We start from the raw sequence: 20,674 nt of genomic DNA, 5'->3' as shown, positions 1-20,674 counted from the left end.
CTGTCAGTTCCTAATCAAAGATTGAGATGAAGATAATATGCTGTCCAAAAATCAGCTCAATCAGACAAGAAACGAAGCGGGAATCACAATTTGAAGTTGGTTGTTAGGGCTGAATTTTGACTGCGAAAACCGCTCTCTTTCTCTCTTTTTGGCTGCTGAAAAAACTCTCTGTGTATATGAATATAAGACCTAAATAGGCTTATATTTGCCTCATAATAATGGGCCTATGGGCAAAAATGGGTTGGTCCAAATTGGGCTTTTATTTATCCACATAGGAAGGGGAAAAGGCCCATAACCCAACAAGACTTGGGAAGTCTCAAATACTTCTTAAGATAGAAGTTTTGAAGACAAAAGAAGGGATATTATTGAATCAAAGGAAGCATGCCTTGCAACTCATTTCAGAAGTTGTATTAAGTGGAGCAAAGGTTGAAAGTACTCCTTTAGAATTCAATCAAAAGCTAACTAGTCTAGAATATGATCAACACATTGGGAACACTACTGATTCTGCTGATACAGAGTTGGAAGACATCACAACATACCAAAGGCTAAATGGGAAGTTATTGTATTTGATGATTACCAGACCTGATATTTGCTTTAGTGTACAGGTGTTAAGTCAGTTTATGCAACATCGAAAAATCTCACATTGGGAGGCTGCATTGAGGATTGTGAAATATGTTTAGAATTCGCCAGGCATTGGAGTTTTGCTTAAAAGGGGAACAGGTCCTCTTGAGCTCACTAGATATTGTGATTCTGATTGGGCCACATGACCTAACACACGTAGATCAATGACAGGATATATAGTAAAAGTTGGTGATTCCTTGATATCCTGGAAGTCTACAAAAATAGCAAACTGTTAGTAGAAGCTCTGCTAAAGTAGAGTACAGAAGTCTAGAAGCCCTTGTTGCTGCAATGGTATGGCTAGCACGGGTTACTTGCTAAACTGAATTTTTCAGTCACTAATCCAATTAAGGTGTTTACAGATAGCAAATCAGCTATACAAATAGTCGAGAATCCAGTCTTTCATGAACGCACAAAGTACATAGACATTGATTGTCATTTCATTCGAGAAAAGGTGATATCCAATTTCATTAGCCCTAAGTATCTTTGCACCACTATGCAACCTGCAGATATACTTACTAAAGGTCTGGGGTCAGACACCTTCATCATCTTTTGAGCAAACTTGGTGTGCTAGATATCTTTCACCTTGCAGTTTGAGGGGGTGTATTGAATTACTAATAGAACCAACTAAGACTCGTCTAGAATCAGTTATTGTTATGAAGTTTGTTAGATGTTGTTAATGCAGTGAAGGCAGTGTCACAACAATGATGTGAAGTTAGTTAGAATTTTTTCAGCATTAATGTTTTCTATATAAAGAGATACAAGTGTATTAGATGGTGTACAAAAATAAGCTCAGATTTTAGAGCTACCTTTTAACAGAGAAAGTTCTTTCAATTTCAAAGAAAAGGTTTCATGATTTACTGCTTTGTAGAGTTTAGAAAGTTTTCAGATTCACCCTTGATTGGAGCCAAAGATTCAAAGTTATTAGAGGTTTAAATCAGGACTATTTTTCCTACACGCAGAATGTGATCATGCAGTGGTTCATATGGACATATAGGCTAGTAATGTCTTGTTGGATGGCGAACTAAACGACAGGCTAGGAGACTTTGGACTACTGAGGCTATATAGTCATGAGACCGATCCTGAGTCTAGTCGTGTCGCAGGTACTTGTTAGGAAAAATGCGGATAAACACAAAAATATATATATGGTAAAAGTAAAGGAAAAAAAATGGGAGAATAATGACACCAAGAATTTTACGTGGAAATAAGGAAAAACACCACGGACCAAGAGGAGCAACTGATATCACTATAGTAAGGAATTTTATACTGTATAGTCACGAATACAATACTCAAAGTGACTACTACACACTCAAAAGGAACAACACTCTTTTGCTTTCCACCTTACTAAAATATTGCTCACACTCCATTTTTTTTCACAGACTGTTTATCTTGTATAGTCTATGGAATATCTCACTTTGCTCTCAAAATGGATTTTCTCTCTAACTTGGTGTATTCTACAAATGAGCAAGAATACTCTATTTATAGAAGAAATTTACAATTAATGATGTCACCAATGACATCATGAAAATACTAAGTTTCAAATTTTGCAACTTAAGTAGTTATCTTGGTAGATTTCGTTGGTATGTTGTTGTACCAAATTAAGACTTTGATAATTAATATGGGGCTGGAACCCCACAAATCTCCCTCTCCAGTCTCATTTACTAGAAGGAGGTATCTTCATCCTCTTTAGAGAGAGCTCATACCCACATGTTCTTTGCATAACTCGAACTTGTCTTTCGGTATTGTCTTGGTCAGCATATCTGCAGGATTTTCACTTGTGTGGATCTTTTTGACATGAAATGATTCACTCTCCACTTCCTCACGAATGTAATGATATCTGACGTCAATGTGTTTTGTTCTTGCATGGTACATGGAGTTCTTACTCAAGTCTATTGCACTCTCGCTATACTCCATCTGATTCAAACCAAGCTCTTGAAGAAATTGTTTTAGCCATATCATCTCCTTGCCGGCTTCAGTAGCCGCTATATACTCAGCTTTAGTTGTAGATAGTGTAACACACTTCTGCAACTTCGACTGCCATGATATAGCTCCCCCTGGAAAATTCAACAGATATTTAGTGGTGGATTTTCTATTATCAAGTTCACCTGCCATATCAGCATCTGTATAGCCTTTCAAGATTGGATTTGATGCTCCAAAACACAAGCATTCATTTGAGCTTCCTCTAAGATACCCGAGTATCCACTTTACAGTTTCCCAATGCTCCTTTCCTGGATTTTCGAGAAATCTGCTAACTACACCAACTGCGTAAGCAATATCAGGTCCAGTGCATACTATTGCATATATTAGACTTCCGACGACGAAGGAATATGGAACTTTGGCCATGTTCTCTTTTTCCTGCCTAGCTGTAGGACACATCTTCTTGCTCAACTTTATATAACTAACAAGAGGTGTACTAACACCCTTAGCATTCTTCATGTTGAAGCGCTCTAGTACACGTTCAATGTACTTCTTCTGGGACAAATAAATCTTCCTTTTATCTCTCAGACGATTAATTCTCATGCCCAAAATTGCTTGGCATGGCGCAAGTCTTTCATAGAAAAAGTCTTACACAACTCTTTCTTCTGCTCGTCAATCTTGAAAGTATTCTTGACCCCAATCAACATATCATCCACACACAGCAAAAGGATGATAAAATCATTGTCAAATTTTTTTTGTACAAATGCACAATGATCTGAAGAAACCTTCTTATAACCTTGCTCCTCCATAACAGATTCAAACTTCTTGTACCACTATCTAGGAGCTTGCTTTAGTCCATATAGACTCTTTCTGAGTTTGCACACAAATTTTTCTTTACCATCTACTTTAAAGCCCTCGGGTTGTTCCATATAAATTTCTTCTAGATCATCGTGAAGGAAAGCTGTCTTAACATCCATCTGCTCAATCTCTAAATTAAGACTAGCAGCCAAACCTAGAATTGTCCGAATCGAGGATATTCACAATAGGAGAAAATATTTCGTCAAAGTCAATACCCTTCCTTTGACCAAATCCCTTAACAACCAATCTAGATTTGCACCTGGGCTTCAATTTGTGTTCTTCAACTTTAACTTTGAACACCCATTTGTTCTTCAAAACTCTCATGCCCTTAGGAAATTTTACCAACTCATAAGTGTGGTTCTCATGCAGAGACTTAATCTCATCTTGCATGGTTTCAATCCGTTGATCCTTGTTCTCATCTTCCATGGACTCCTCATAACATTCAAGTTCTCCCACGTCAGTGAGTAACACATACTCATTGGGTGAATAAAGGGAGGAAGGAAATCGTTGTCTTGTATACCTCCGAAGTAGAATATTTTATTCGTCCACAACTTCATGAGCAACAGGATCATCAATAACAATATCATTGTTATTATCAACATCAACATGTTGATTCTATACATGATTCTGGGCTTCACCATGATTATCAAGCCCAACAACATCATGCATACTTGTGTAAGAAACTTCATCATGATGAATTATACCATCAAAACTCAAAGATTATACCTTCTCTGCTTTGTCAATATCTTCAATTGTTTGATTCTCCATGAAAATAATTTCACGGCTTCTCACAAGTTTCTTTTCAATTGGATCATATAGCTTGTAACCAAATTCATCAAGGCCATATCCAATGAAGATGCATTGCCTTGTCTTGGCATCTAACTTTGACCTCTCATCTTTCGGCACATCTACAAAAGTTTTGCAACAAAATAATCTCAAATGGTCATATGAAACATCCTTTACATACCAAAAAATATTTGGTACATCACTTTGCAAAGCAACAACAGGAGATAGATTAATAACATGTATAGCAGTCAATAAAGCCTCACCCCAAAATGAGTTCAACAACTTTGCTTTAGAAAGCAAACATCTAACTTTTTCCATCAAGGTATTGTTCATCCTCTAAGCAAAACAATTAAGATGAGGAGTTTTGGGATGAGTCTTCTGGTGTCTAATACATTGATGCTTGCAGCATTTGTCAAAGGGTCTACAATATTCACCACCATTATCAGTACGAATACACTTCAGTTACTTTCCAGTTTTTCTTTCAACTGAAGCTTGAAACTGCTTAAAGACACCTAACACTTGGTCTCAGGTCTTCAAAAAATAGACCCAAAGTTTTCTCGAGCAATCATCAATGAAGGTGACAAATTAGAGTGCACCACCCAATGTTTTTGTTTTCATTGGACCACATAAATCAGAGTGCACCAACTCAAGCAACTATGTCTTTCTCGAAGGAGGGTAGAACTTAAAGGAAACTATATTTTGTTTACCAGCCAAGTAGTGCTCAAACATTTCTAATTTAGGACTTTTGAAATTTGACAAAAACTTCTTCTTGGCTAGAACATTAACTCCTTTCTCATTGATGTGGCTAAGTCTCTTGTGTCATGATGTTAAAGAGTTATCACTCTCAACCGCATTCACCATATCAACACAAGCATAGGTCGTAGTCCAGTATAGACCACGACGTTTGTTACCACGAGCCACAACCAAGGAACCCTTAATGAGCTTCTATTTTCCATCAATATTGGTACTAACATATCCTTCATTATCTAAAACACCAATAGAAATCAGGTGCAGACGAACATCAGGAGCATGTTTCACATTTTTCAAAACTAGTTTAGTTTCACCACTAGTTTTCAAACAAATTGTACCAATACCAACCACCCTAGAAACAATCTCATTACCCATATTCAAAGTTTCAAAATCACCACGATTATAGGAAGAGAAAAAATCCTTCCTTGATGTCACATGAGATGCGGCACCAGTGTCCACAACCCAGCTTGACTCATCACAAGTAATATTCATCATATCCGCATAAAGGACAGTAACAAGATCTTCGGTGGTAACGGTGGCTTAGAAATTTTCATTGCCATCTTCTTTAGTTTCCTCTTTGTTTTTGTTTAACCTCTTCAACTTTCTGCAGAACTTCTTTGTGTGCCATTTCATGCTACAATGATAGCACTCAATATCTTTAAGTCTGCCTCTAGATTTGCTTCTATTTTGTTCTCTATACTGAGAACCACGAGTTTTGTTTATCCCCCTAGGTCCAGTTATCAAGACATCCGACGAAGAAGGATTTTGAGTTTTTCTTCTCATATTTTCGTTCAAGACACTACTCTTGGTGTAATCCGTAAAGATCATACCATCCGGAGCAGAATTTGACAGTGAAGTTCTAAATGTTTCCCAAGAGTCTGGTAGGGAACCAAGTAGAAGCAAGCCTTGAATTTCTTCATCAAATTTGATACCCATTGAAGATAACTTATTCATGATCCCCTGAAAATTATTCAGATGGTCTGTAATCGGAGAACCATCATGATACTTTAAACTCAACATCTGCTTTATTAAGAACATGTTGTTGTTGCTAGACTTCCGAGCATACAAATTTTCAAGATGCTCACATAAGGTTCGAGCATGTGTTTCTCCAGAAATATGGCTCAACACATTATCATCGACCCATTGCCTAATGAATCCACAAACTTGTCTGTGCAACAGATTCCACTCTTCATCTGTTTTATTATCGAGCTTTACAGTCATAAATACTGGTTCATAAAAATTCTTAACATAAAGCAGATCTTTCATTTTTTCCTTCCAAATGACATAATTAACACCATTCAAAGTAACCATTCTACTTGTGTTGGCTTCCATCGTTTTTCCCCAAAAAATATTGTTATCGCAAATCAAAATAAATCTTTTCTGATGTGGAAGTTCAGACTGTGCTGCAACCACAGAGCATACTCAGATAAAACTTTGGCTCTGATACCAGTTTGTTAGGAAAAATGCGGATAAACACAAAAATATATATGGTAAAAGTAAAGGAAATAAAATTGGAGAATAATGATACGAAGAATTTTACGTGAAAATCCTTCTAAATAAAGGAAAAAGCCACGGGCCAAGAGGAGCAACTGATAGCACTATAGTAAGGAATTTTACACTGTGTAGTCACGAATACAACACTCAAAGTGACTACTACACACTCAAAAGGATCAACACTCTTTTGGTCCACCTTACTAATATATCGCTCACACTCTATTTTTCTTCACAGACTATTTATCTTGTATAGTCTATGGAATATCTCACTTTGCACTCAAAATGGATTTTCTCTCTAACTTAGTGTATTCTACAAATGAGCAAGAATACTCTATTTATGGAAGAAATTTACAACTAATGATGTCATCAATGACATCATGAAAATACTTAAGTTTCAAACTTTGCAACTTAAGTAGTTATCTTGGTAGATTTAGTTGGTATGTTGTTGTACCAAATTAAGACTTTGACAATTAATATTGGGCTGGAACCCCACAGTACTTACCTTGCACCAGAGCATACTATAATTGGCAGGGCAATGCCTAGTAGTGATGTATTTTCCTTTGGGGCTTTTCTGCTTGAAGTTGCCTGTGGTGGGAGGCCAATAGAGCCAAGACAAGACGATGATGATCTGATTTTAGTCGATTGGGTGGTCTTGTGCTGGAATAGGGGTAATATTCTTGAGGCAGTTGATCCAAACATAGGGATTGATTTTGTTCCAGGGAAAGTGGAGTTGGTCTTAAAGCTAGGCTTGTTTTGCTCTCATTCAGAGCCCTCATTTAGGCCAACCATGCGACAAATCTTGCTGTTCTTGGATGGTGTTGTGGCCTTACCAGAGTTATCATCACTCAGTATTTCATCAGCTGGTTTAACCATTGTATCCATCTTCAGTAGTTAGTCCACATTTTCGCTCTCCATCTGCAAGCTTAAATATGTAGTAACTTAAGCTTGTAAGCTATAATCATGCTTAATTTTCTCATCAATTTGGCTTCAACTTAGTAGCATACATATAGTCAGCTAATAATCTGCATGCATAAGAACTTGCTCATATGTTACTTCCATTGTTTCCTGCAGAGCTACCATTTAATTTAGAAGTTACCTTGCTTGGAAGTTTAGCAAACTCAACGACACGGATTGCCTAGTAATTTTCTTGTGAAACCTACATATCCAAGATTACAATTACAATTACCACCTGAAGACTTCCAACAGCACTTCCAAGCTAAATCCCAGTCATCGCGGCAATGCCACACCAGGCATGTTGTTGCTGTGGAGTGCTGAGTTTGACAAGCTATATAACAACATGTTATATTTGTTACTATACAAATAATGTACTAATGTACAAGCAGAATCTCAGTTCTTTGATCTTTACTGTTATGTTCTTTTCCCTTTATAAATTTTTTTTAAAATTAAGTTTTAAGTCAACTATATGATGTAGAATTTCTTCTTTCTGTTCCTTATTCAAACTTCCTCATTGAGCCCAACAATGACTTTTGGGGATATCATTTTCTTCACTGGCATCATATGATGTTATTATCAATTAAATGGACCACAATTATAGGTAAGAGAAGTTAAATGCAGAGGACAGACTTCAATACACATCTTCTGGTATGTTATATCATAAAACTTCCTTCGTTTAAAAAAGAAGGACCTATTTCCTTTTTAGTCGAACTGAAAAAGAAGAACTACTTTTCTTGGATACTAATCGCGTACGTCCTGGACTGAGCCTTTCCTCTGTAGTGATCAGGTAGGCCACGATCTTGAATGAGGAATCGTAGATATAAATATCAAGTTTCGCTAACCATCTTTGTTATTTCATCAGTTTTTGTGTAATGTAACTTTACACTTCTATTACAAGCCTAGTATCATCAACAAAATTTGAAAGAATGAAGGTTACTCTAATAAAAATCAATAAAATGGGGGAAAAAAGGTTAACAAAATAAAAGATAAAAGATGTTGTTAAGAGAGTATAATATGAAATATCAACATTTAGGAAGATCAGCTGGTGGAGGAAGTAACTTTTGCTTAGGACTTTTTCCATCAGTTACCATCCAAACCATTTTCAAGCCCCAACTTGTGTGTACTTCAAGATGACAATGCATGAACCATACTCCTAAAAAAGTTCAAAAATATTATGTCAACAAGTTATCAACAAAAAAAATAGATATTTCAATTCAAAACATTAACTTAATTAATGAGTTTATGTTCTGTACGCTGACAATGAAATTATTTTTGGCATAATACGTAACAAACACTCAAACTTAGCCTCAATTGGTAAGTAAGTAATACCACGTAACTTTGAGAGTGCACATCTAGATACCTCAACTAGACCCTCCAACTCGTGCCCGCTGTGTCTTGTAGACACTTGACATTAAAGTAGCAGATAAACTTTAGAGGTGTCTCAATGATGATTTTGTAGATGTTGGAGTATTTAACTAACACATTGGAGACGAGTTGAGGTGTCTAGATGTGCATACTCAAAGTTTAAGTGTTTGTTTCTGTATTATGCTCTTTATTTTTACATGTAACTTCATATGAAGTCTCGTATAGTACTAAAATTAAGTGCTTGATACTATTAATGTATATAACTTAAAATCTAATGTAATACCTGGATTGTCTGCAAGGAAGCGAATGGCGACCCAACCTCCAGACGGAACACCAACAGTGTTCCTTTCAGCAGGATCAACAAGGTTGAAATTAGCAGGATCTTTGCTAGAATTATAATTTCCAAATCCTTGTCCAACCACAAAGAAATTGAAACCATGAAGGTGAAGTGGATGACTTTCGGCGCTTATAATACTTGTATCTTGCATAACTAATTCCACACTAGTATTAAAAGGCAGCATCACAACTTTTGTGCCTGAGGTAACAAAACTATTGTTTGGTGGATTTCCTGTGTAATTGAATTTAAACGGCGGATTGACTGGAAAATCTGTTGTGTAAACTCCTTTAGATTGGTTAAAATAGTGTGATTGAAGCAAAGCTACATTTGGCTGAACAAACGATACGTTGTTAACAGAAGCTGCCAATTTAGTGTTATTTGGTCCTTGACATGTTTGATTCTTAGGACATGGATTCAATCCTAATCCAACAGTGAAGAAAAAATGTTTATCAACTCTTTTAGGTACATTAGCTGGAAACTTCGCGTTAGCTAAGCTTCTGATTTTCTTGACAAAACTTGTAGCAAAAGTTGTGTCATTGAATATAGGGAGTTTTGAGTTCAACAGAGGAAATTTGTTACTCTTTTTAGTATTGTTAGAGTGTTGATGATATTCTAATATTCCAGTGGTGGTGGAATTGTCAAATGAAGCAGGACCAGTCGCGTAAGGCCGAGCTGACATGAGGAAGGTGGCTTTAGGATGAAAATGTTTGGTTTTCAAGAGGACGTTTGTGGTTTGTCCTGGTGTTATAAGAATTATGTTTGCGTTGAATGGTTTCACATAAACAGCATCGACTTCTACAACAGTAAGGCTATGATTTGCTATACTGAAAAAAAGTTCATCATTTAGTGCAGCATTGACTACTCTTAGTAGATATGTTTTCCCTGGTTTCACCTTCAATTTGAATGTATCTGCAACACATATGAAAGTAATTAAGTTTCTATGTTTACATGAAAAAATGTGACAAAAAAGTCTTGTTTGGTTGAATTTTGCAAGAGTTTGGACGATGTTAACTATATTTGTACAATCAGATCATTTATAAGGTAATTATAAGTAAGTCTAGCTCTATGATATGCCCCTCCCTTCAATGATATTGTTGATTGTGAAATAAGGCACAAACACTCCTTAGACTATGACCGAAATCTCAGAGACACACCTTAACTTAACTAAGGTTCTATTAATCTCAACTCATTTGTTTTGTAATTTTGTAATGGTACACTCCGTGACTTGAGGCGCGTGAGAGATGTTTGAATGTCAGTGTACAGAATTACAAAAAAATGGATTCGGGGGTAATAGGACTTTAGTTTAGTTAAGGTCTGTCGCTCGAATTTCGGTCATACTCTAGGAGGTACTTGTGCCTTATCTCGTCGATTGATATACAACACAAGAACTCATCTCTCGATATAAAGAAGTTTAGAAGGCAAAAATGATAAGCAATAACTTGATAAAAAGAACAAGTAAATTTACTATAACAATTTAAAATTACATTATCTATATATAAAACTCCAAAATAATTTTTGAAATATTTACCTTTAGCAGAACAATTGTGGAGAAGTCCAGGTAGACCATTGATGGTATAAGCATCAGAAATATTTGGAGGTCCTCCTGTTTGAAGGGCTTGATTAACTATTTTCTCTGTATCTGCCTTCCACCATTCACCTAAAATCCAAATACATTATTATGTATAATAATTGACTAAAGAGTCGATTTTTCAGATGATTACTTGACAAAAAGTCAGTTTCATTATTAAAAAAATATATAACTATTAATCGAATAGTCATATGAGAAGTCAACTGTAACATAACTTTTTTAAAAATAAGTTGAGTATGTATATTTACCAAAAAGAATTGGGACTTCTTTGAAGGGTTGTGGAAAAGGATAAGCAACACCTTTCTTTGGAAGAATAACAATAGGTCCATAGAGTGTTACTCTTAGCCATGAAATGTGTGCATGCCAAAATAAAGTTCCTCTTTGACCAGTAATAGTGAAATTATACACATAACTTTGCCCTCTCTGAATTGGGCATTGTGTAATATAAGCTGGTCCATCTGCCCATCCACTTCTTAGTTGTCTCACTCCATGCCTAGAGACATGCATGTAAGACAAATATTTAACTAATTATACTATTTAATAAATGAGTTCAACTTTTATGAACTGACAGTGCGATAGAGATTTAATATTAGACTAGGCACATTAGAGTTGTAAGCAAGCTATACATACTATTTGGTTTTGAGTTTAACTTCTACGCATCGATAATATAAAGGAATTTTATATTTCAAATAACCTAAATGATGAGTACATAGGTAGAGGTATTTGTTTATAAAAAGTGAAATTAGTAACCTTGAAAATAATCAAAACCTTGCAATGAGATAAGTAAACATTCTTTGCATTGTTAGTGGAGTTGATTTCTCATATCAGATTATAGCAAAAGAGACTAAAATTTAGTGGTAACAAATAAAAAATTTAGTGGCAATATTTATTATTGCAAAAATATTTATTGGCAATTGAGTTAATGTCATTACATTTAGAATTAAAGTCTTTAGCGATATTCACACTATATTAAAATATTTTTTAACGGTAATAGCTTATTGATTTTAAAAATTATTTTTGTTATAGTGCTACATATATTTGTGTTGGTTATAGATATTCATATTATATTATTACCGCTAAATAAATATTGCGATAATTATATTATTGATATAGTGTCACTTAACTGATAGCTATTATCATAAAAGTCACAATTTTCTTTTGTGCGAGAAAACTGTAGAAGAAGTGACCTCCCTCTGAAATAATAATTATTAATTAGTTGAGTGACCATAAGAGATATCGAACTCATTGTTAGTGTATACCATCCTTCTAATATTTGCTTTAGAAAACTCATTTTGTAGAAATGTAAATATTATTAAGAAATGAATTAGCTTCCAAATTGTAAAAGTAATTGTTATAACATACCAATGAATAGTGACATTGTGTTGAACATTGTTAACAACCTTAATAACAAGTCTATCTCCTTCTCTTGCAATAATTCTAGGCCCTGGAAACTTCCCATTCACTGTTACAATGTTCTTTGTTTGACACAATCTGGTCACATTTTGCATTTGAATCTGCATTAATCAAATGGAAAAAAAGAATAATTAAAATGAAAACAAAATTGCCAATGCACTATGAAATAATTAAAAATGACATATATACATTAAACTATTAAAATGAAACAAAATTGATAATGCACTATGAAATAATTAAAAATGACAATATATACATTAAACTTATAGTGCCTTGTAATCCCTTCATGTTTTGCAAGTGCTAGTGTATCAACTAAAACCAAGAAAAATATAACCAATAAAAAGAGATTATAAGTCTTTAGAAAAGAGAACTCCATGTGTGTTGAATTGTTTTTTTTGTTGTTGTTGTTGGTTTGTTTTTTTGTTGAGAGATATTTGGTGGAAAAATAATTGGAATCTTAGTTGTTTTTGGATGGTTATTAATGAATAAAATGGAAGATTTATATATATTGTGAGTGTTTGGTCAATTAGGTGGTTAAAATAGGGATTATTGACCAGCTATAGGGTATTGGCTCAACCATACTTTTGAGTGATGTTAAAGTCTGATAATTATTTTGTTATATTATTTTATTCATAGTCCACAAAGTTTTTTTTTTAAAAAAATGAAATCTCCAAATCACTATATGCATGTTTTTATGCTTAATTCCTTTTTTATTGTGCTTTTTATCCTCACTTTTTTGTGATAGTTATTCATAAATATTTATTCGTACGGAGTGTTTATATCAATTCAAAATTATGTTTTTTTGAGATACTTTGTAGGATGGTTCACCCCTCCTTTTGTTAAGAAGAAATATGTTTTCGCAATTCCTAATAATTACATACGATTATTTGAATACTCATTTCATCGCGAAGGAAATATGTATTAGGTTTTTATAAAGAAAGATGAAGAATATATAGATCTCAATGTATAATTAATTTACATATAGTAGATATATCTTTAGAAGCACAAAAAAGAAGAAAAGGAAAAGGAATAGAAACGGAATCAGAATTTGAAAAAATAAATAATCAAAAGGATAATGACTCGAACCCTCAGTCGACCTAATCACTCGAACAAGTCTTACTTGTTGGAATTGAATTTATATGATCATGCTGAAACTCTCTTTTTTTTAACCACAATTCATTAAATATATTGGGTTCAACATCAATTACTTATATTTATTTATTGAACTTTTTTGTAGAATCTAAGACAATATTATTGAGTTTAGATGAATCTGTAACTTAAGGCCATACACTCATCCGGTGGAGTCACGTGCACTTAAAAAGAATTCGAGTAAACCACTTTATTCTTAGAAAAGTTATATCGCATTAAATAGGGTAAAATAATTTATTTTATACATATTAATAAATTTTAATCTTTCTAATTAACATAAGTGAACTATAGATTAAAAATCTTAGATGTAACGTCTTCTGTCATTTTCGAATCTATTCATTAGAAATTTTGGCTCCGCTACTAACTTCGAGTAGAGAGGGAAAAGAAAGACAATTTATTAAATAAGATATTGCATGCGATTTTGCAAAAATATTGTTGCGATATATAACTATATCCCAAAAAAATTATCTCAATACTATTACCCCATAATTTAACAACATTTTGCAATATTATTGTAAGTGTAAATTGGTAACACATACTCAGGGGCGGAACCACATATATATACATAAGGAATGTCAATCAACATTCCTTTATTAAAAAATTACATTATGTAACTAGATAAAATTATTTTTTATGTATATATATCACATATTAACACTTCTTGATTTCTACGCAGTTTTACTTTTTTACATTATGATACTTTTTAGTCGAAATTTTAGGCTTACTATACATACTCATGTCAACATAAAATGAAGAAAATAAATTATTTTGTGAACCAGAAAATTGGCAAATTATAAGTTGCTAATAAGTTGCACTCATTCTCCAACCAGTAATCAACATAGGGGACTTTAACATCATATACTGTTAGTTGTTGTTGGTTGTTAATTATTTTTTTTCAATTGTTGTGTACCTTATAACAACATTGATGTTGATTGGTATGTTATTAATAACTATTACTTTGTTTTTAATTATATGCAAAATTGATTTGATTAGAATTAGGGAAAAGGGTCTGATATACCCCTCAACTTTGTTATTTGGAGCTAATATACCCCTCGTTATAAAAGTGGCTCATATATGCCCTTACCGTTATACAAACGGCTCACATACCCCTCCCGTTACAAAATGGCTCATATATACCCTTCATTTAACGGAAGTTAAAAAATTAGTTTTAAATTGATATTTATTACTTGTAATTTTTTTAAAGAATTATTTAGGGATATATATGATTCTTCTATCAAAGTTTTTTTTTTTTTTTTTATCAAAGTTTAAGGTATATTTTAATTTTTTTCCTATATAAATTATATTTTGACTTTTTTTTATTATAATTATTTGAGTTTCTTATTCTTATGTTTTTTCTTTCATTCCTTAGTTTAAAGAGAAAAAAGTTAAACTATTTTTTTTTGTGTAATTTCGTATTCGAAGAAAAAATTTGGTCATCTACAATAAGTTTTACAAGAATATTAGTGAAACATAAATAAATTTGATTATCAAAATAATAATTATAAATTAGTCATTGAAACAAAAAAAGGTCAAAAAAATATGTTTGACGAGGATTAAATTACTCATATGGATTATATTTTTTAGAAAAAAATAATAAAAGTTTAGATTAAAATTATTATTTTTTCCATTTCCGTTAGAGGAAAAGGGTATATGTGTGCCATTTGTTTACAAGTAGGGGTATATATGAACCACTTTCATAACAAGGGGTATATCAGCTCTAAATGACAAAATTGAGGGGTATATCAGACCCTTTTCCCTTAGAAATTATAACATTGTTGCAATAACTTTCCTGTATTGATATTATTTTAACTCAAAGTTTTTTGAAATTAATTACTCAACGAGAAAATTATATTCCAAATTCTTCAACTAACGATATGTCACGATTCAAAATCAAAGGTATGTAGCTACAATTCAGTAGCAAGAAGGGGGAGGTAAATTGTAAGTTCTTTTGCTATTTTAGTCAACTACAATGAGGTGGTCTTTTGGGATGGCTCGATTGACTTGGAGGGTTATCATCTATACGAGTGACTCGACATCGATCCCCTTTGAATATCTTCTGAGTCGAGCACGTCGCACTAGGCTTACCTAATGTGATTTAAATCTCTTGTGTAGTTTAAAATGGATGGATTTTAACTAGCGAATTTGTTACAAAATGGTATTGTGTTACACTTGGTAATATCAGTATATCAAAAATGATTTTTATTGGCAATTAATCAACGTCAATAGTTTAGTTATCACTAAATATATTTCTTTAGAGTCTATTGTTAGTGACAATTAAATTTTTCGTATTATTTATAAATGTCGCTAAAATCTATATCGACATTGAATCTAATGGCAAATTAATTAATCTTAGTAAAGGTTTTAGCACTTAGTTTATAACACTTAGTGACAATTAAATTTAGGAAAAATTGTATAAAATAGCAAACTAATAACCTAAATTAAATAGAATAGCTAGGGTTTAATTTAATTGTGCTCCATAGCAAACTTTATCTAAAATTTGCCAGCGTCTCTCTCCCAGGAATCTCGCTCGCCACTCTCCATTCTCGCTCGCCTCTCTCGCTTTATACACAGAAGTGTATAATTCTGTTTTTGTTTTGTATAAAGCGAGAGAAAATTGTATATACACATGCAAAAATGTATATCTTCGTGTTATACACTTAATTATACAATTTACAAACATTTTACTTCAAAAATTGCAGAGAAAAAGGCTAACGAATTATACAATTGTGAATTATACAATTGCAGTGAAATACAATTTTCTCTAGTTTTATACAACAGAAGTGTATATATTGTGTTTCTATTTTTGTATAAAGCGAGAAAAACATATATCTTTTTGCTATAAACTTATAATTATGCAATATACATACATTTTAATTCGATTCAACTATATGCAAAGCAAATTATACAATTGCAGCGAAATAGGCCAGCGAATTATACAATTTAGGCCAGCGAATTATACAATTTAGGCCAGCAAATTATACAATTGTATATGTATAGCGAATTATACAGTTTTTATGTTTGCTATGGAGCGCAATTATGCAAAGTTTGCTATATTATACAAATATGAATTTTTTGTTTGCTATATGTGAAAGTTGCGCTTAAATTTTTCCTATTATTTATAAATGTCGCGAAAACCTATATCGACATTGAATCTAATTGGCAACTAATTAATCTTAGTAAAGGTTGTAGCACTTAGTTTATAACACATGACATACAAGTTTGTATATATGTTGTTTGTATGATGACATATATATGTCTTGTAAATTTTATGTATGTTAACTCATGCATATTTCAACTGTATATAGTTTAACATATCTCAGAGTATGTTATGCATATTTCAACTGTATATATTAGTAGTATACAATAATATATGTAGAAAATGAGGAGATAAGAAGAAAGAGTAAAGGGAAAATCAATGGTTCAAAATTTCAAATAAATTCTACCATCTTAAGTTTATAATCTACTTTCATGTGCAGTAAAGGAAATAGATGTCAATTGCTTTGTATGAAGTTTTTTTTAAATGATTCAAAAAGAAGGTAACAATAATTCTCATTATTGATTCCAAATTATTTCTCAGTATTTGAATTACAAATATTCTCCACTCTCTCTCATGTAATCAAATAAAAATGAAATGAAAAACATTAAAAGTCAAGGGAAAAAAAAAGAGGTACAAAAATTTGCATGAAATTAAATTCTCAACACTTGGGGAGGTCCATTGGTGGAGGAGGCAACTTTTGATTTGGAAGTTTTCCATCTTGAACCAACCATGCCATTTTCAATCCCCAACTTGTGTGAACTTCCAAGTGACAATGCATAAACCATACTCCTATTAACAAAAAACATTATATATTATTAGCATATTACACTTTCTCTGTTCTTATTTATGTGATGATGTTTGACTGATCAGTACAGAATTTAAGTCATAGATATGTATGTCATTATAAATATATAGTTATATTGTTGCTAAATATATAGAATGATTCCATTCTATTCGAAACTGATTAAAGCGACTTGATAATTCTTAGATTACCTGGATTATCGGCTAGAAATCGAATAGCAACCCAACCACCAGAAGGGACACCAACAGTGTTCCTCTCAATAGGATCAACAAGGTTGAAATTTGATGGATCCTTATTAGGGTCATAATTCCCAAACCCTTGTCCAACAACAAAGAAGTTGAATCCATGAAGATGAAGAGGATGACTTTCAAGACCAAGAATACTTGTATCTTGCATTACTAGCTCCACACTAGTGTTAAATGGTAAAACCATAAGTTTTGTGTCATTATTAACAAGAGTGTTATTTGGAGGGTTTCCAGTGTAATTAAACCAATTTAAAGGACTATAAGGAAAATCAGGTTTATATACACCTTTAGATTGTCCAAAAAAATGAGATTGGAGAAGTGAATTTGTAGTAGGTAATATAAATGACACATTGTTGATTGAAGCTGAGAATTTTGTACCATTAGGTCCTTGACATGTTTTATTTTGATCACAAGGACTTGTTCCAAGACCTATTGTGAAAAACAAATGTCTATCGACGTATAGAGGTACATTAGCAGGAAATTGAGGAGTCGCTAGACTCCTCAATTTACTTGTAAAATCGGTCACAAAAATCGTGTCGTTGAGAGATGGTAATGATGGTTTGAAAATTGATAGATTTTTCAAATGTGGTTTTGATTTTGATTCATATTCTAAAATTCCAGCAACAGTAGAGTTGTCAAATGTGCCAGGACCTGTTACATATGGTCTAGCTAACATGTAAAATTTAGCATTAGGAAAATGAGGTTTAGTTTTTAGAAGAACATTATGAGTTTGTCCTGGTGTAATAATAATTGTATTTGTTTCAAAGGGTTTAACATAAACACCATCAGCATCGATAACTTGGAGAGTATGATTCGCGATACTGAAGAATAGCTCATCGTTAAGTGCAGCATTGATCAATCGAAGAAGGTAAGTTTTTCCAGGCTTCACCTTCAATTTAAAAGTATCTGTATAAAAAATACGTGTATAATTTTCATTGAAAAGTCAAACAATTTATAGTAAATTGAATAATCATGTACACGTGTACTCTATTTTATGTCATTCATTTTAGAACAGACGAAAGAATATTACCTTTTTTCGAGCAATTATACAAAGGGCCAGGAAGTCCATTGATAGTATAAGCATCAGAAACATTAGGACCTCCACCTGTTTGTAATGCTTGAGAAATTATAGTCTCAGTGTCACCATTGAACCACTCCCCTATATGACATTAAGTATTAATTTGATAACATTAGACAATTAAAATAATTAATAATAATTATAATATAATGACTTAAATTAATTATAATTACCAAAGATTATGGGAACTTCTTTGTAAGGTTTGGTAAATGGATAAGGATTATTTTTCTTAGGTAAAATAATAATAGGACCATAGAGAGTTGATCTCAACCATGAAATATGTGCATGCCACCAAAAAGTTCCTCTTTGACCAATTATAGTGAAATTATACACATATTTTTGGCCAATTTGAATTGGACATTGTGTTACATATGCTGGTCCATCTGCCCATCCACTACGAATTTGTCGAATTCCATGCCTATTGTAAGAAAAATATATCGATTACTCGTTGAATCGTGTGAAAAAAATAATTATTTTTTTTAAATGTATATATACCAGTGGATAGAGATGTTGTTTTGGACATTATTGATCACTTCGATTTCAAGACGATCACCTTCCCTTGCAACTATAGGAGGTCCTGGGAATTTTCCATTTACTGTGACGATATTTTTGGTATGGCATAGTCTTGTCACGTTTTGCAATTTGATCTGATTAAATCCAAAATACGAATAGTTAAATTAGAAGAATGACAAGAAATTGTATTTTTACATAATAAATTAATTAATGAGAATCGTAACCTAGAAAATGAGGACATTGGTGTAACTTTCTAGCTACGTATACAACATGTTAAAATATACCGATAGTGTAACTTTTCTAATAATGTCATTGTGTATAAATTAAATCGCATTATAGAAAAATAAAACTAATAATTAGTAATATGCTTACTTCAAATTTGTAATGCCTGATTTCAGCTGAAACATTATGGAGGAGACATAATGCAATTATAGAGACAATCAATAATATTCCAATAGCACCCATTTTTGCACCCAAAAAAAAATGAAATCTTTTTCTTTAGAAATTTAATGTTCTTGTTGTTATTTTTGTACTAGAGCATGGAGACTTCATATGTATATATATTGTTTGATAGGATGTTTGGTTGATTTGGTGAAATTTAAATAAATAATGGATAATGTTGAAGAGAAAAGTGAATAGCTTGATTGTAAGATATCTTTGGTTAGACCAAATGTTGTTGTAGAACAAGCTTTAGAGTGGTGTCAAAGAATACACATTATTTGTATATTTTGCATGGTATTAATTGTAGTATATTTGGCATATACTACTCGAAATTCCGATAAACCGACACTCATTCATTCTTAATTAGAGATATTAGATTTAAACCCTGAAGTGAGTTTTAGTAGGATATGTATGCAAATTCCCGTATAAGCGAATTCCAAAATATATATTGGATACTGAGTGAAAAACTTTAAGAATATTCTTTTTGTCCCAATTTATGTGACATACTTCGTTTTCGAAAATCAAATAGTTTAAGTTTGACTAAGAATTTGCTTATGAAATCTTTAAATTTTTAAAAATGAAATTTAAATATTTCTGAACAATGTAAAAAGTACTATAAGTTACAATAATTGACAATTAAAAATATTTTAAAGTTATATAAAATATTTACGTTTAAAAATAGACTTATTTAAATCTTAAAATTTAAAATATGTCACAAAAATTAGAACGAAGAAATAACTTATATTTGACATGCAAATTATTAATTTCACTATCTCATAGAGCTTTTCCTTCTTAATGACTCATGAAGCTAGATTAATTAAGGCTTCATAGACATCTAACTAATTAGATATAGACAATATTTTGACACTGTTCCCTACAAGAATGATGACAGTCTTGAGGATTTTTTTTAAAAAAATCATTATCAACCCTTGGAATTTAAATAAAAGTGAAATATATAAGAATGTGAAACTTATTTAAGATTTATATTTTGTTTAAATTACTCATTGGATTCTAAACTAATAATTTAGTGTATACATTTAATAAATTTCATAAGACTAATTTATTAAATATGATACTTGTTAAGTGTTCATAAGCATTAAACTGTAATTAACTTAATGGTGAACTTATTAATTAGACTAATATAATTTCTTCTTTGGGAGGAGAGTTATTAGTAAGTTTGACATACTATTTTTATTTTATTATTTTATTTTCAATTTTTAATGGATTATAATTAAGGCTAGCTTACATAGCTAGGGATGATTTTGACCTTACACCATACATAATGTTTTTTCGTTATCAATACATTTCTTCACTTGAATGTAACGAAAA

General features: G+C 32.3%; 2 protein-coding genes and 1 long non-coding RNA gene across 3 annotated transcripts; 1 reads left to right on the top strand and 2 right to left on the bottom strand.

Moving 5' to 3' along the window:
* Positions 1–6,928: 6,928 nt before the first annotated feature.
* Positions 6,929–7,842, top strand: LOC104649056 (uncharacterized). Its single transcript, XR_743023.4, has 2 exons — positions 6,929–7,370; positions 7,495–7,842. It is a non-coding gene; the product is annotated as an uncharacterized lncRNA (long non-coding RNA).
* Positions 7,843–8,209: 367 nt separating this feature from the next.
* LOC101257887 (laccase-4-like) lies at positions 8,210–12,557 on the bottom strand. Its single transcript, XM_026032980.2, has 6 exons — positions 12,337–12,557; positions 12,030–12,181; positions 10,916–11,160; positions 10,608–10,736; positions 9,026–9,988; positions 8,210–8,530 (listed from the first exon to the last, which is right to left on the bottom strand). The coding sequence occupies exons 1-6, from the start codon at positions 12,454–12,456 to the stop codon at positions 8,400–8,402; spliced, it is 1,740 nt and encodes a 579-aa protein (XP_025888765.2). The 5' UTR covers positions 12,457–12,557; the 3' UTR covers positions 8,210–8,399.
* Positions 12,558–16,762: 4,205 nt separating this feature from the next.
* On the bottom strand, positions 16,763–19,497 carry LOC101258179 (laccase-17-like). The gene is made up of 6 exons (XM_004246308.5): positions 19,277–19,497; positions 18,887–19,038; positions 18,565–18,809; positions 18,344–18,472; positions 17,260–18,219; positions 16,763–17,055 (listed from the first exon to the last, which is right to left on the bottom strand). The coding sequence occupies exons 1-6, from the start codon at positions 19,367–19,369 to the stop codon at positions 16,925–16,927; spliced, it is 1,710 nt and encodes a 569-aa protein (XP_004246356.1). The 5' UTR covers positions 19,370–19,497; the 3' UTR covers positions 16,763–16,924.
* Positions 19,498–20,674: the final 1,177 nt, after the last annotated feature.

The sequence above is a fragment of the Solanum lycopersicum genome, chromosome 9, assembly GCF_036512215.1.
Source record: "Solanum lycopersicum chromosome 9, SLM_r2.1".
Lineage (NCBI taxonomy): Eukaryota > Viridiplantae > Streptophyta > Magnoliopsida > Solanales > Solanaceae > Solanum > Solanum lycopersicum.
This window is presented reverse-complemented; position numbering and strand designations above follow the sequence as displayed.

Bases quoted from the DNA above. Each gene is read 5' to 3' on its own strand.
- LOC101257887 (XM_026032980.2), bottom strand. From the start codon at position 12,456: ATGGAGTTCTCTTTTCTAAAGACTTATAATCTCTTTTTATTGGTTATA. The intron at 9,989-10,607 runs GTAAATATTTCA...TATGTGTTGCAG, and splicing joins CCACAATTGTTCTGCTAAAG to ATACATTCAAATTGAAGGTG. The intron at 8,531-9,025 runs GTATTACATTAG...GAACTTTTTTAG, and splicing joins CTTCCTTGCAGACAATCCAG to GAGTATGGTTCATGCATTGT.
- LOC101258179 (XM_004246308.5), bottom strand. From the start codon at position 19,369: ATGGGTGCTATTGGAATATTATTGATTGTCTCTATAATTGCATTATGT. The intron at 18,810-18,886 runs GTATATATACAT...TTCTTACAATAG, and splicing joins AACAACATCTCTATCCACTG to GCATGGAATTCGACAAATTC. The intron at 18,220-18,343 runs GTAATATTCTTT...TTTTTTATACAG, and splicing joins GTATAATTGCTCGAAAAAAG to ATACTTTTAAATTGAAGGTG.